This window comes from Nerophis lumbriciformis, linkage group LG26, assembly GCF_033978685.3.
Source record: "Nerophis lumbriciformis linkage group LG26, RoL_Nlum_v2.1, whole genome shotgun sequence".
Classification (NCBI taxonomy): domain Eukaryota; kingdom Metazoa; phylum Chordata; class Actinopteri; order Syngnathiformes; family Syngnathidae; genus Nerophis; species Nerophis lumbriciformis.
This window is the reverse complement of record NC_084573.2, coordinates 35435149-35452852: the sequence shown is the minus strand read 5'-3', so window position 1 is coordinate 35452852 and position 17704 is coordinate 35435149. Positions and strand designations below refer to the sequence as shown.

General features: G+C 35.8%; 1 protein-coding gene across 1 annotated transcript in view; it reads left to right on the top strand.

Annotated features, from left to right (window-relative positions):
• Nucleotides 1-17704, top strand: part of kcnk2b (potassium channel, subfamily K, member 2b) — a 74485-nt gene that overhangs the window by 12746 nt on the left and 44035 nt on the right. Inside the window, exons 3-4 of the mRNA XM_061986979.2 lie at nt 7285-7402; nt 16103-16263. Coding sequence (XP_061842963.1) covers nt 7285-7402; nt 16103-16263 — 279 coding nt within the window. The remainder of the gene's footprint in view (nt 1-7284; nt 7403-16102; nt 16264-17704) is intronic.

The following is a 17704-nucleotide window of genomic DNA, read 5'->3' as shown; positions in this document are numbered from 1 at the left end:
CATAAAATTGACCAAATGTTAAGCTTTTCTTGTAAAATCGCAACTGTTATTCAGTAAAATTCCAACTTTTTTAATCATAATATTGCACAAATGTAAAGAAATGTTGTAACATTCTGACTTGCGTTGAGTAAGTTTATTATAATACTGCCAAAATTCAAAGTTTTTCTTGCGAAATTGTGACCTTTTTCTTGTGAAACTCCAACTCATTTTTCACAACAAGCTTTTTCATATTTGCATAGTATGTATATATTATTAATGTTGTAAATACAAATCTTTATATATCTACAAAGGGTGGTCCTAAAGAGGGAGGCATTTTTCGGAGGTCTCAAGAAGGTTTCGGTAATATTGCAATATTTTCTCGTAAAACTATTCCTTTTTTATGTTAAATTATTACTTTTGAATGCAAAATGCTGACATTTGTCATATAAAATTCTGGTTTATCACGATATTGCCAATTTTTTTTGTTATTCTTGTAAAACAGTGACTTTTTTAGTAAAATTGACTTTTGTCGTAATTTTGCAGAGGGAAATGCATATTATTATAACTTACGTTTTCTTATAAAATTGTGACTTTTGTCGAGTAAAGTTACAACTGTTTTCATAAAACTGCCAAAATGTTAAGCTTTTTTTGTAAAATCGCGACTGTTATTCAGTAAAATTCCAACTTTTATCATAATGTTGCACAAATGTTAATTTTTTTTGTAACATTTTGACTTGCGTTGAGTAAGTTTATTATAATACTGCCAAAATTAAAAGTTTTTCTTGTGAAATTGTGACATTTTTCTTGTGAAACTCCAACTCATTTTTCACAACAAGTTTTTTTATATTTGCATAGTATGTATATATTACTAATGTTGTAAATACAAATCTTTATATATCTAAAAAGGGTGGTCCTAAAGAGGTCGGCATTTTTCGGAGGTCTCAAGAAGGTTTCTGTAATATTGCAATATTTTCTCGTAAAACTATTCCTTTTTTATGTTAAATTATTACTTTTGAATGCAAAATGCTGACATTTGTCATATAAAATTCTGACTTATCACGATATTGCCAATTTTTTTGTTGTTCTTGTAAAACAGTGACATTTTTTTAGTAAAATTATGACTTTTGTCGTAATTTTGCAGAGGGAAATGCATATTATTATAACATTACCAAAATTTTTACATTTTATTATAAAATTGTGACTTTTGTCAAGTAAAGTTACGACTCTTTTCATAAAATTGCCAAAATGTTAAGCTTTTCTTGTAAAATCGCGACTGTTCAGTAAAATAACAACTTTTATCATAATATTGCACAAATGTTAATTTTTTTTTGGAACATTTTGACTTGCGTTGAGTAAAATTATGACTTATTATAATACTGCCAAAATTCAATGTTTTTCATGTAAAATTGTGACCTTTTTCTTGTGAAACTCCAACTCATTTTTCACAACAAGCTTTTTCATATTTGCATAGTATGTATATATTATTAATGTTGTAAATACAAATCTTTATATATCTAGAAAGGGTGGTCCTAAAGAGGTAGGCATTTTTCGGAGGTCTCAAGAAGGTTTCTGTAATATTGCAATATTTTCTCGTAAAACTATTCCTTTTTCATGTTAAATTATTACTTTTGAATGCAAAATGCTGACATTTGTCATATAAAATTCTGACTTATCACGATATTGCCTATTTTTTTGTTGTTCTTGTAAAACAGTGACACTTTTTTAGTAAAATTGACTTTTGTCGTAATTTTGCAGAGGGAAATGCATATTATTATAACTAACGGTTTCTTATAAAATTGTGACTTTTGTCGAGTAAAGTTACGACTCTTTTCATAAAATTGCCAAAATATTAAGCTTTTCTTGTAAAATCGCGACTGTTATTCAGTAAAATTCCAACTTTTATCATAATTTTGCGCAAATGTTAATTTTTTTTTGTAACATTTTGACTTGCGTTGAGTAAGTTTATTATAATACTGCCAAAATTTAAAGTTTGTCTTGTAAAATTGTGACCTTTTTGTTGTGAAACTCCAACTCATTTTTCACAACAAGCTTTTTTATATTTGCATAGTATGTATTTATTATTAATGTTGTAAATACACATCTTTATATATCTACAAAGGGTGGTCCTAAAGAGGTAAGCATTTTTCAGGGGTCTCAAGAAGGTTTCTGTAATATTGCAATATTTTCTCGTAAAACTATTACTTTTTTATTGACTTTTGTCGTAATTTTGCAGAGGGAAATGCATATTATTATAACTAACGTTTTCTTATAAAATTGTGACTTTTGTCGAGTAAAATTACGACTCTTTTCATAAAATTGACAAAATGTTAAGCTTTTCTTGTAAAATCGCAACTGTTATTCAGTAAAATTCCAACTTTTTTAATCATAATATTGCACAAATGTAAAAAAAATGTAACATTCTGACTTGCGTTGAGTAATTTTATTATAACACGGCCAAAATTTAAAGTTTGTCTTGTAAAATTGTGACCTTTTTGTTGTGAAACTCCAACTCATTTTTCACAACAAGCTTTTTTATATTTGCATAGTATGTATATATTATTAATGTTGTAAATACAAATCTTTATATATCTAGAAAGGGTGGTCCTAAAGAGGGAGGCATTTTTCGGTGGTCTCAAGAAGGTTTCTGTAATATTGCAATATTTTCTCATAAAACTATTCCTTTTTTATGTTAAATTATTACTTTTGAATGCAAAATGCTGACATTTGTCATATAAAATTCTGACTTATCACGATATTGCCAATTTTTTTGTTGTTCTTGTAAAACAGTGACATTTTTTGAGTAAAATTATGACTTTTGTCGTAACTTTGCAGAGGGAAATGCATATTATAACTAACATTTTCTTATAAAATTGTGACTTTTGTCGAGTAAAGTTACGACTCTTTTCATAAAATTGCCAAAATGTTAAGCTTTTCTTGTAAAATCGCGACTGTTCTTCAATAAAATTCCAACTTTTATAATAATATTGCACAAATGTCAATTTGTTTTTGGAACATTTTGACTTGCGTTGAGTAAAATTATGACTTATTATAATACTGCCAAAATTCAATGTTTTTCATGTAAAATTGTGACCTTTTTCTTGTGAAACTCCAACTCATTTTTCACAACAAGCTTTTTTATATTTGCATAGTATGTATATATTATTAATGTTGTAAATACAAATCTTTATATATCTAAAAAGGGTAGCCCTAAAGAGGGAGGCATTTTTCGGAGGTCTCAAGAAGGTTTCTGTAATATTGCAATATTTTTTCCTAAAACTATTCCTTTTTTTATGTTAAATTATTACTTTTGAATGCAAAATGCTGACATTTGTCATATAAAATTCTGACTTATCACGATATTGCCAATTTTTTTGTTGTTCTTGTAAAACAGTGACATTTTTTTAGTAAAATTGACTTTTGTCGTAATTTTGCAGAGGGAAATGCATATTATTATAACTAACGTTTTCTTATAAAATTGTGACTTTTGTCCAGTAAAGTTACAACTGTTTTCATAAAATTGCCAAAATGTTAAGCTTTTCTTGTAAAATCGCGACTGTTATTCAGTAAAATTCCAACTTTTATAATAATATTGCACAAATGTAAAAAAAAATTTTGAAAACATTTTGACTTGCGTTGAGTAAAATTATGACTTATTATAATACTGCCAAAATTAAATGTTTTTCATGTAAAATTGTGACCTTTTTCTTGTGAAACTCCAACTCATTTTTTACAACAAGCTTTTTCATATTTGCATAGTATGTACAGTATATATTATTAAGGTTGTAAATACAAATCTTTATATATCTAGAAAGGGTGGTCCTAAAGAGGTAAACATTTTTCGGAGGTCTCAAGAAGGTTTCTGTAATATTGCAATATTTTCTCGTAAAACTATTCCTTTTTTATGTTAAACTATTACTTTTGAACGCAAAATGCTGACATTTGTCATATAAAATTCTGACTTATCACGATATTGCCAATTTTTTTGTTGTTCTTGTAAAACAGTGACATTTTTTTAGTAAAATTGACTTTTGTCGTAATTTTGCAGAGGGAAATGCATATTATTATAACTAACATTTTCTTATAAAATTGTGACTTTTGTCGAGTAAAGTTACGTTTCTTTTCATAAAATTGCCAAAATGTTAAGCTTTTCTTGTAAAATCGCGACTGTTATTCAGTAAAATTCCTACTTTTATCATAATATTGCACAAATGTTAAATTTTTTTGTAACATTTTGACTTGCGTTGAGTAAGTTTATTATTACACTGCCAAAATTAAAAGTTTTTCTTGTGAAATTGTGACCTTTTTCTTGTGAAACGCCAACTCATTTTTCACAACAAGCTTTTTTATATTTGCATAGTATGTATATATTATTAATGTTGTAAATACACATCTTTATATACCTAAAAAGGCTGGTCCTAAAGAGGTAAGCATTTTTCGGAGGTCTCAAGAAGGTTTCTGTAATATTGCAATATTTTCTCGTAAAACTATTCCTTTTTTATGTTAAATTATTACTTTTGAATGCAAAATGATGACATTTGTCATATAAAATTCTGACTTATCACGATATTGCCAATTTTTTTGTTGTTCTTGTAAAACAGTGACATTTTTTTAGTAAAATTGACTTTTGTCGTAATTTTGCAGAGGGAAATGCATATTATAACTAACGTTTTCTTATAAAATTGTGACTTTTGTCGAGTAAAGTTACGACTCTTTTCATAAAATTTCCAAAATGTTAAGCTTTTCTTGTAAAATCGCGACTGTTATTCAGTAAAATTCCAACTTTTATCATAATATTGCACAAATGTTAATTTTTTTTGTAACATTTTGACTTGCGTTGAGTAAGTTTATTATAATACTTCCAAAATTCTAAGTTTTTCTTGTAAAATTGTGACCTTTTTCTTGTGAAACTCCAACTCATTTTTCACAACAAGCTTTTTTATATTTGCATAGTATGTATATATTATTAATGTTGTAAATACAAATCTTTATATATCTACAAAGGGTGGTCCTAAAGAGGTAGGCTTTTTTCGGAGGTCTCAAGAAGGTTTCGGTAATATTGCAATATTTTCTCGTAAAACTATTCCTTTTTTATGTTAAATTATTACTTTTGAATGCAAAATGCTGACATTTGTCATATAAAATTCTGACTTATCACGATATTGCCAATTTTTTTGTTGTTCTTGTAAAACAGTGACATTTTTTTAGTAAAATTGACTTTTGTCGTAATTTTGCAGAGGGAAATGCATATTATTATAACTAACGTTTTCTTATAAAATTGTGACTTGTCGAGTAAAGTTACGACTCTTTTCATAAAATTGCCAAAATGTTAAGCTTTTCTTGTAAAATCGCGACTGTTATTCAGTAAAATTCCAACTTTTATAATAATATTGCGCAAATGTTAATTTTTTTTGTAACATTTTGACTTGCGTTGAGTAAGTTTATTATTACACTGCCAAAATTATAAGTTTTTCTTGTGAAATTGTGACCTTTTGCTTGTGAAACTCCAACTAATTTTTCACAACAAGCTTTTTCATATTTGCATAGTATGTATATATTATTAATGTTGTAAATACACATCTTTATATATCTAGAAAGGGAGGTCCTAAAGAACAACTGTTTTCATAAAATTTCCAAAATGTTAAGCTTTTCTTGTAAAATCGCGACTGTTATTCAGTAAAATTCCAACTTTTATCATAATATTGCACAAATGTTACATTTTTTTTGTAACATTTTGACTTGCGTTGATTAAGTTTATTTTAATACTGCCAAAATGAAAAGTTTTTCTTGTGAAATTGTGACCTTTTTCTTGTGAAACTCCAACTCATTTTAAAGAGGGAGGCATTTTTATGGAGGTCTCAAGAAGGTTTCTGTAATATTGCAATATTTTCTCATAAAACTATTCCTTTTTTTATGTTAAATTATTACTTTTGAATGCAAAATGCTGACATTTGTCATATAAAATTCTGACTTATCACGATATTGCCTATTTTTTTGTTGTTCTTTTAAAACAGTGACATTTTTTTAGTAAAATTGACTTTTGTCGTAATTTTGCAGAGGGAAATGCATATTATTATAACAAACGTTTTCTTATAAAATTGTGACTTTTGTCGAGTAAAGTTACGACTCTTTTCATAAAATTGCCAAAATGTTAAGCTTTTCTTGTAAAATCGCGACTGTTATTCAGTAAAATTCCAACTTTTATCATAATATTGCGCAAATGTTAATTTTTTTCTAACATTTTGACTTGCGTTGAGTAAGTTTATTATAATACTGCCAAAATGTAATGTTTTTCTTGTAAAATTGTGACCTTTTTCTTGTGAAACTCCAACTCATTTTTCACAACAAGCTTTTTTATATTTGCATAGTATGTATATATTATTAATGTTGTAAATACACATCTTTATATCTCTAGAAAGGGTGGTCCTAAAGAGGTAAGCATTTTTCGGAGGTCTCAAGAAGGTTTCTGTAATATTGCAATATTTTCTCATAAAACTATTCCTTTTTTTATGTTAAATTATTACTTTTGAATGCAAACTGCTGACATCTGTCATATAAAATTCTGACTTATCACGATATTGCCAATTTTTTTGTTGTTCTTGTAAAACAGTGACATTTTTTTAGTAAAATGATGACTTTTGTCGTAATTTTGCAGAGGGAAATGCATATTAGTATTATAACATTGCCAAAATTTGAACGTTTTCTTTTAAAATTGTGACTTTTGTCGAGTAAAATTACGACTCTTTTAATGAAATTGACAAAATGTTAAGCTTTTCTTGTAGAATTCCAACTTTTATCATAATATTGCGCAAATGTTAATTTTTTTTTGTAACATTTTGACTTTTGTTGAGTAAGTTTATTATAATACTGCCAAAATTCTTAGTTTTTCTTGTAAAATTGTGACCTTTTTCTTGTGAAACTCCAACTAATTTTTCACAACAAGCTTTTTCATATTTGCATAGTATGTATATATTATTAATGTTGTAAGTACAAATCTTTATATATCTAGAAAGGGTGGTCCTAAAGAGGTAGGCATTTTCCGGAGGTCTCAAGAAGGTGAGAAATACAAGAATGTGTGTGTGACCTGCATTGACACTGACATTGATTTTCCCTGGTGAGTTTGACTGTAATATCCTTCACATTTTTGTACAAAGCCAGCTGCATAAAAATATGCTTTATGTCCTTGACTGAGCTGACAGAGGCTTTTTAATTAACTAGCGTGTTTGCAACTCACCCTGCTGAGAAATGGCTCACTCTGCCAATCTTACCGCTATACATCTTTTGTTGTTTTGCTTCTCCTGGCTCCAGCAAGTGGTTTCGGCCGTTCGAGCAGGCGTGAACCCCTCGGGAAACTCCAACAACCAGACGAGCCTGTGGGACCTCAGCTCGTCCTTTTTCTTCGCGGGGACCGTCATCACTACCATCGGTAAGCCCGCTTCAACGCTTCCTCTCCTCTTTGGGCCTCTGGAGAGCAGAGGAAAAGCTGCATGTGAGCATTATACATCATTATGAGCAAGAAGTCACGACGCAACTCTATTTATTCATCATTACACCCTTAAATTGGTGTTGTGGAGCAGGAAATACGGTGTTTGCTTTGTGATGCTACATAATAGTCCTGCATGCACAATGGCTAACTGCTATACTCTCTTCAGGGAAGCATTTTCTACTGCTGACCTTTAGCTGTTCTCCTTCTCTCACACACACACACACACACTTTTGAATTTCTTACCTTCTTAAGACCTCTGAAAAAAGCCTACCTCTTCAGGACCACCCTTTCTAGATATATAAAGATGTGTATTTACAACATTAATAACATATACAAACTATTTTCACAAGAAAAAGGTCACAATTTCACAAGAAAAACTTAGAATTTTGGCGGTATTATAATAAACTTACTCAACGCAAGTCAAAATGTTACAAGAAAAACTGAACATTTGTGCAATGTTGTGATAAAAGTTGGAATTGTACTCAATAACAGTCGCGGTTTTACAAGAAAAGCTTAAAATGTTGGCAATTTTATGAAGAGTCGTCATTTTACCCGACAAAAGTCACAACTTTGTAAGAAAACTGTAAAATGTTGGCAATGTTATAATAATAATCGGAATTTTACTACATCATTGTACTCAAAATATGTCAGTTTTACGAGAACGACCAAAGAAATTGGCAATATTGTGATAAGTCAGAATTTTATATGAAAAATGTCACCATTTTGCATTAAAAAATAAAAAATTTACATGAAAAAGTAATGATTTTACGAGAAAATATTGCAATACTGCAGAAGCAGAAAGAATATGAGAAATTGTTCCCAATTTTATAAGAAAAAAGTCGTCACATTGTGAGGAAAAAAGACTGCTTTTAGTTCATTTATTTGTATTTTTTGTTTGTAATTGGTTTTAAATTTTTATTATTTACTTAAAGTTATTACAGTATGTTTCTGTATACATATTTGTTTGTTTTTTAATTAATTTTGGCCAAAAGGGGTGCATTTCAATTTCTTACACACTTGTTATTTCATATGTTGACCAGAGAGGGAGCACTTTTAAAACAGACACACAGTCAATTTGAAAAATCCCTCCTTTTTGGGACCACCCTAATTGTAATAGATGTCACCACCAGGGATGCAAATGAGATTTGGCCAAAGGGGGCGCATTTAAATTTCTTACACACACTTGTTATTTCATATGTTGACCAGTTCTTGTAATGTGCTTAAGGCCGGTGACAAAGGAGTCAGGGACCACAGATGGGCCCCTGTGCCGCACTTTGGGCAACCCAGCTGTAGAATCTAACTGTTAATGGCCACTATAGTCTCAGTAGCGTAGTGTATTTGTTCATCCTATGGTCACATACGGGACGCGACTTGTCTTACGTCAGCGCCGGAAGTCGTACAATCAGCTGGCGGGGTTTTTCGGGGATGAATAGGGAAGTCCGCTGCCATCTTGTAGTATCATATATCGCTGCTTTTGAACCTGTCAATGTTTACTTTTGTATGTATATTAAATTAACAAAAAAATGCTGACTTTGGAGCAATGTTCACGGACTCTAGTATTTGGCTCTCTATTAGATGCAATGGTTTTCTGTATTGGGACCACGGTATAGCTCGGTTGGTAGAGTGGCCGTGCCAGCAACTTGAGGGTTCCAGGTTCGATCCTCGCTTCCGCCATCCTAGTCACTGCCGTTGTGTCCTTGGGCAAGACACTTTACCCACCTGCTCCCAGTGCCACCCACACTGGATTAAATGTAACTTAGATATTGGGTTTCACTATGTAAAAGCGCTTTGAGTCACTAGAGAAAAGCGCTATATGTCAAAGACGTGGACTTTGGCGTGGTTTGTTTTCCCATGGTGCAAATGATTTGGACCGGACATGGCGTGAAGGTGAATACATATTTAATTTTAACACTCAAAAAAGGAATAAACAAAAGGCGCGCACAAGGATGGAAGTACAAAACTTGGCTATAAAAACAAAAACTCGCACAAAGGCAGAACTATGGACAAAAAAAACAAGACACTAACTGTGGCATTAATCAACAAAACTTACTTGCGATGACGTGAACAGGGCAGCATGGACTATGAACATGAAACAGAGTGTCAGGAGTGTGTCAAGAGTGATGTCGCCAGGCCGACCAACAGAAAATGACAGGCTTAAATAGTCATGGGGTGATTGAAAACAGGTGCGTGAGTTCAAATGAATCAGGTGCGTGAGTCGTGAGGACAGGTGAACTGATTGGTAGTCATGGAAACAAAACAGGGAGTGAAAAAACAGAGACTGACAGAGTGCAAAAACCAAACAGAACATAGCCAAACTAAACATGATCACCAAGACATGACACTATATCATACTTGCCAACCCTCCCGGATTTTCCGGGAGAGCGCCTCTCCCGAAATTCTCCCGGGGCAAATTTTCTCCCGAAAATCTCCCGAAATTAAGACGGACTCAGGTCCGCAGCGTACCTGCCCAATCACGTTATAACTGTAGAATGATCAAGGGCGAGTTCTTGGTTTCTTATGTGGGTTTATTGTTAGGCAGTTTCATTAACGTCCTCCCAACAGCAGTCACGTTTTTGTCTACCGTAAAGCAGTTCGTCTGCCGTAAACAGCAACGTTGTGACACTCTTAAACAGGACAATACTGCCATCTAGTGCATTTGATGAAAGCACTTTTGTGCGTGCCACACAGCAATGCATCATCAGAGACGGTTCGAAAAATAGTGACAGAGAATAGAACAAGGATGGACAATTCAACCCTTAACTCAACAATGAGTAGATGAGTGTTATGTGTGTGTATATGTGTAAATAAATGAACACTGAAATTCAAGTATTTATTATATATATATATATATATATATATATATATATATAATAAAATAAATATATGTTTACAGCTAGAATTCACTGAAAGTCAAGTATTTCATATATATAAAAAATATATGAAATACTTGACTTTTGTCAAGTATTTCTTATATATATATATATATATATATATATATATATATATATATAATAAAAGAAATAATATATATATATATATATATATATATATATGAAGTACTTGACTTAGTATTTTGTCAAGTATTTATTATATATATATATATATATATATATATATATATATATATATATATATATATATATATATATGTATGTATATATGTATGTATGTGTGGGAAAAAATCACAAGACTATTTCATCTCTACAGGCCTGTTTCATGAGGGGGGGTACCCTCAATCGTCAGGAGATTTTAATGGGAGCATTCACATACCATGGTTTATATAGGGCACAGAGTGGGTGGGTACAGGCTGGCCTAGGGGCGTGGTGATTGGCTCATGTGTTACCTAGGAGGTGTTTCCGTCTATGGCGGCATGCTGTTACAATTTCGCTGCGCTTGTTGAGGGATGACAGGTCTGGACGGTAAATAATAAACAGTTTCTCTTTCAAGCATAGGTTGCATCTTTTATTACCACTATTGTAAGGTGTGCTGGATGCAAGAATTTGCCATGTTATTGAATATTCAACATTATTGTCTTTGAGGTCCCAAATGTGTTTGCTGAGTTCTGTGGTATTTCGCAGGTTTTTGTTCCTGAAAGAAGCCTTGTGATTGTTCCATCTGGTTTTGAATTCTCCCTCGGTTAATCCTACATATGTGTCGGATGTGTTAATGTCCTTGCGTATTACCTTAGATTGGTAGACAACTGATGTTTGTAAGCACCCCCCGTTGAGAGGGCAATCAGGTTTCTTTCGACAATTACATCCTTTGTTGGTTTTGGAGTCGTTCTGTCTGAGGGCCGACGGCTCATTTGCAATTGTTTTGTTGTGGTTTGAGATGATTTGTCGTATATTGTTCATGATAACCTTATTAAGACATATATATATATATATATATATATATATATATATATATATATATATATATATATATATATATATATATATATATAAAAATAAAATACTTGACTTGGTGAATTCTAGCTGTAAATATACTCCTCCCCTCTTAACCACGCCCCCGACCACGCCCCCCGCCCCCCACCTCCCAAAATCGGAGGTCTCAAGGTTGGCAAGTATGCACTATATAAATATAATTCACTTCACTTCATCACTTGTTCACCGGTCCTCATAAGGATGGTACGTTTCCTTGTTGGTGTCTCAAGAAGGGTAGAAATACACACACACACACACACACACACACACACACACACAGCAAGTCTGACAAGTGTAAATAAGCAAGATTTAACATGACCATACATCATGATCAAGCATCAAGCTCCCAGCAAAACATGAAATCCAATACTACTGAACATACAGTCGTGAGAGTAAGGTAGGGGGTTAATCATTTCTGCAATGCAGAGTGCTGAAAATGATGGAAAGCGCCACTCTACCTAATTATCGACGATGTGGTCAAAGTCGGAATTGCCACGAAACGCATTTTTAAGATATTCAACACTCTGCATACTTGCCAACCTTGAGACCTCCGAATTCGGGAGATTAGGGGGCCGGGCCGGGGGGCGGGGTTAAGGGGGAGGAGTATATTTATAGCTAGAATTCACTGAAATTAAAGTATTTCTTATATATATATATATATATATATATATATATATATATATATATATATATATATAGTACAGTAATGAAAACACACAAAAAAAAATAACACTTACTTTTCACTATTTGAGTAGCTTTTGTTCTGCCATTTGAGTACTGGCGAGCGATCTCTGAATCCGGGAACATATCCTTCACGGATTTGTTGAAAACATCCGCAAATGAGAACGGGATGTTGCTTGCAAGGTGGCCCATAATACTGGTCTGTGACCAGCCTTGTGCTTCTCTGACCGTTCATGAGTGACTATATCCATTGAGCCACCGTGTTATGGGTTATAGATAAACCTATGGATAATGGAGACATATATGATAGTCTCCTTTTCAGGTGAGAGAGGACGCTAAAGGCAGTGCTTTTAAGGCACGCCCCCAATATAGTTGTCCGGCTGGAAATCAGGAGATTTTCGGGAGAGGCACTGAAATTCGGGAGGGTTGGCAAGTATGACACTCAGGCCAAGTGGATTTGTCACGTTTCATGTGTCAGGTAAACCGCGACGAATGGGGGCCGTATGAATCCCCTTCCTACTGTAAGACGCCCCCACTTCTTGTTTTTTATCCCCGTTATTGTATCGCCATTTAGTCCACAAATCTGTACGGTCGTCCTTCGCCACATCGCTCTTCAAATATTGCTTCACCTCATCTTTTAGGGACTTAAAACATATTTTGTAGAGGAGACCATACCAATTAGAGCGCGCTGTTCAGTATCGTGGCTACTAATTGGCCCAGCCTCAGGAAGCATTACTATATTGCAGGAGCCCTCAACGTTTTGCAGGTCAAAGACATCCAAACTGACACAGAGACGTAGCGGGGACGCCCCTGCTTATATATGTAGTATGAAATTGGGTTTAAAATGAAAACAGTCCTATAATAACTTGTTATAGTAAGATTTTCAAATAATACAGTATGGTGTCAGGTGGAATTCTTTCCCATTCTTGCTTGATGTACAGCTTAAGTTGTTCAACAGTCCGGGGGTCTCCGTTGTGCTATTCTAGGCTTCATAATGCGCCACACATTTTCAATGGGAGACAGGTCTGGACTACAGGCAGGCCAGTCTAGTACCCGCACTCTTTTACTATGAAGCCATGTTGATGTAACACGTGGCTTGGCATTGTCTTGCTGAAATAAGCAGGGGCGTCCATGGTAACGTTGCTTGGATGGCAACATATGTTGCTCCAAAACCTGTATGTACCTTTCAGCATTAATGGCGCCTTCACAGATGTGTAAGTTACCCATGTCTTGGGCACTAATACACCCCCATACCATCACACATGCTGGCTTTTCCACTTTGCGCCTATAACAATCCGGATGGTTCTTTTCCTCTTTGGTCCGGAGGACACGACGTCCACAGTTTCCAAAAACAATTTGATATGTGGACTCGTCAGACCACAGAACACTTTTCCACTTTGTATCAGTCCATCTTAGATGAGCTCAGGCCCAGCGAAGCCGACGGCGTTTCTGGGTGTTGTTGATAAACGGTTTTCGCCTCGCGTAGGAGAGTTTTAATTTGCACTTACAGATGTAGCGACCAACTGTAGTTACTGACAGTGGGTTTCTGAAGTGTTCCTGAGCCCATGTGGTGATATCCTTTACACACTGATGTCGCTTGTTGATGCAGTACAGCCTGAGGGATCGAAGGTCACGGGCTTAGCTGCTTACGTGCAGTGATTTCTCCAGATTCTCTGAACCCTTTGATGATATTACGGACCATAGATGGTGAAATCCCTAAATTCCTTGCAATAGCTGGTTGAGAAAGGTTTTTCTTAAACTGTTCAACAATTTGCTCACGCATTTGTTGACAAAGTGGTGACCCTCGCCCCATCCTTGTTTGTGAATGACTGAGCATTTCATGGAATCTACTTTTATACCCAATCATGGCACCCACCTGTTCCCAATTAGCCTGCACACCTGTGGGATGTTCCAAATAAGTGTTTGATGAGCATTCCTCAACTTTATCAGTATTTATTGCCACCTTTCCCAACTTCTTTGTCACGTGTTGCTGGCATCAAATTCTAAAGTTAATGATTATTTGCAAAAAAAAAAAAAAGTTTATCGGTTTGAACATCAAATATGTTGTCTTTGTAGCATATTCAACTGAATATGGGTTGAAAATGATTTGCAAATCATTGTATTCCGTTTATATTTACATCTAACACAATTTCCCAACTCATATGGAAATGGGGTTTGTATATATATATATATATATATATATATATATATATATAAATAAAAGATATACTTTATATATATATATATATATATTATATATATATATATATATATATATATATGTATATCTTTTATACATATATATATACATAAATATAAATAAAGAAATATATATATACATATATATATAAATAAATAAAATCAATATATAAATAAATAAATAAAATTAAAAAAAAAAAAAAAAAAAAAATATATATATATATATATATATATATATATATATTAGAGATGCGCGGATAGGCAATTATTTCATCCGCAACCGCATCAGAAAGTCGTCAACCATCCGCCATCCACCCGTTTCTAACATTTGATCAGAACCGCACCCGCCCGCACCCGCCCGTTGTTATATATCTAATATAGACGATGCAAGGCATTAGTGAGGTTATAAAGCTTTTGCCTGTTAAAGAAAGGAGACTGATCCAATGGAGCAGAGACATTCAATGCGTGCCACGCTGTCACGGCCCAGACGCACACCAGTGCGCAATCATATGGGAGCCGCGCTGAGCGCACCTCCAAGCGCGTCTCGCTGCCGGCGACGGCCGGGTATGGGCCCGACGCTCCAGCGCCATCCATTTTCAGGGCTAGTTGATTCAGCAGGTGGGTTGTTACACACTCCTTAGCGGGTTCCAACTTCCATGGCCACCGTCCTGCTGTCTATATCAACCAGGGTGAGCCCCACCCCTTTCGTGAGCGCACTGCGCGCGGAGTGACCCCTGTTACGCGCCCCCGGCAACAGGGGTGGCGGGCAGGTAAGCTGCGCGGGCGGAGCGCGCGGAGTGACCCCTGTTACGAGCCCCCGGCCACGGGGGTGGCGGGCAGGTAAGCTGCTTACCTGCTGCGTGTGACGCCGGCCGCGGCGAAGGCGGACGAGGCGGGTTGTCGGTGCGGTGGGCGCGGTGGTGACCCTGGACGTGCGTCGGGCCCTTCTCGCAGATCGCCTCAGCTACGGCTCCCGGTGGGGCCCTCTCGGGGGAAGGGGCCTCGGTCCCGGACCCCGGCGAGGCGTCCCTTCTCCGCTCCGTAAAAGTGTCCATCTCTTTTTTTTTTTTTCTTCTGTTGTGGCATATGCTGCAGGTGCCTGCTCGTTTTTCGTATGTGGGTAACAACATTTAACTATGTATATATATTTACCAATTGGTTTAACTGCCACCCGCCTGAATCTATTTAAAATCTTTTTTTTTTTTATTTCAACCGCCCGACCCGACCCGCGGATAAAATCTAATTTTTTTTTATTTCATCTGCCCGATCCGCGGATAATCCGCGGACTCCGCGGTTGTGCCCGCAAACCGCGCATCTCTAATATATATATATATATATATATATATATATATATATATATATATATATAAGAAATACTTGAATTTCAGTGAATTCTAGCTATAAATATACTCCTCCCACCCCGACCCCGCCCACCTCAAACCCACCCTCATCCCCCCAATCTCCCGAAGGTCTCAAGGTATGCTCCAACCCGAAAATAAGGCGGCACGGTCAGACTTTGTTCCTGATGGTTTGGGGTCATCAAGGGGCTTTAAAAGTCCAGCTAACATTGCACTTGCATTTCACTCCCCAAAGTCATCACTCGACACCCTGAAGGTATTTCCACGGAGCGATGAGTACAGTTCTCGCGTCATTAGTCCCAGTAAAACAACATTAACTGTTACCCACGGAATCAAAGACTCTGAGTCACTGAAATGATCTCCTTGTGTTTTGAATGGAGAGCCTGGGTTGTTTACACAGCTGGCCTTTTTAATTAAACACCGCCTGCCCCGCCGGGCGTAATTAATTCATGTTGTCTGCGTCTCACCCCTGCTAGGATTCGGGAACACCTCCCCTCACACGGAAGGGGGCCGCATATTCTGCATCATCTACGCCCTGATGGGGATTCCCCTGTTCGGCTTCCTGTTGGCCGGCGTCGGCGATCAGCTGGGCACCATCTTCGTGAAGGGCATCGCCAAAGTGGAGAAGATGATAGTGGTGAGGCTGTTTTTGTGCTCGTAAGCAGGGCCGGCCCGTGGCATAGGCCGTATAGGCAAATGCTAAGGGCGCCGTCCATCAGGGGGCGCCACGCCAGTGCCACAAATGTTCGAGAAAAAAAAAAGAAAAAAAAAAAAAGTTGGTACTATTATTTCTAAATACAAAAAATAATCCCACGTTAATTAAAATGCAAAGTAAAGCCTATTTAATAGAAATATTATTTGTTACAACATTACGCCCCCCCCTCCCCCCGCACGGTGCGCCCCCTCCCTTCCCGTATCATGATTCTTTTTGGACGTCACCACATCAAAAAATCAACACAAGATGTCAAAACGGCCAAAACTGTCAGGTGCCCAGGGAAGAAAAAAGAGAAAAGAAGAGCAGGAGAAACGAGAAAAAGACAGAGGTAGCAGGTAGGTAACGTTAGCCTACATGAAATTATTTGTCTGTGACAGAATGTGATAGTAACCTGGCTTTTTAGCATTAAGCTAATGTTACATGATTCGGCAATTGCTAATCAATAAATAGCTAGTTCTGTTTTAACGTCGGGTTAATATTGTGGAGGGGGCTAAATTGTTATGGAAAATAATAATGTAACGTTAGGTAATTACAGTACTCCCACCTTACATTCCTCAGGGACATTTGTATTAGATCTTTTAAGCAGCTGTTTTTTGTTTACATTGTTATTGCCTTCTGGTTAGCTAATGTTTGACCTGCAGGTAATAGTCACTTTTCCACCCCTTTATATATTAGGTATAGTTGTAAGTTAAAAAAAAAAGGTCAAAGACAAAGCTATTCGGTTTCTTGTGAGTATATACACTTCACTGCCGATGTGGGGGGGCGCCACCTAAAATCTTGCCTAGGGCGCTAGATTGGTTAGGGCCGGGCCTGCTCGTAAGCATCCCCCCCAACGCCGCACGAACGTGAGTGAATGAAAATTTGCCTGTACGCACGCTTTTTTAGGAGTTGCCATGTCAACAGACTCCCGGGTAACAAAATATAAGACGCTTTCTCCTGACTGTCTCTAAGAAGAATCCAGTGTGTTACTTAGGGGTGTAACGGTACGTGTATTTGTATTGAACCGTTTCGGTACGGGGGGTTCGGAGGTGTACCGAACGAGTTTCCACACGGACATATTAAGTAGCGTACCGCACGTTGTGTAAACAACGCACACTGAGGCACAACACACGGCATGCTAGCAACGACCAGGCTACTACAACATGCAAAAGCCAGAGCTGGAAGACCCTCCTGCCTCGTTAAGATCTCCCGTTTGGGAACATTTCGGTTTCGTGGTGCGATACAACAATGGATAACATCGCTTCAACGAAGAGAAAGACTAACAAACACAACTCCCACCGCATTCAAGCATCCTCTCCTCGGCTAGTCAGGCAGGGCTAAAGCAATAACAAATGTTTTTATAGCAGCAGATTTAAGACCATAT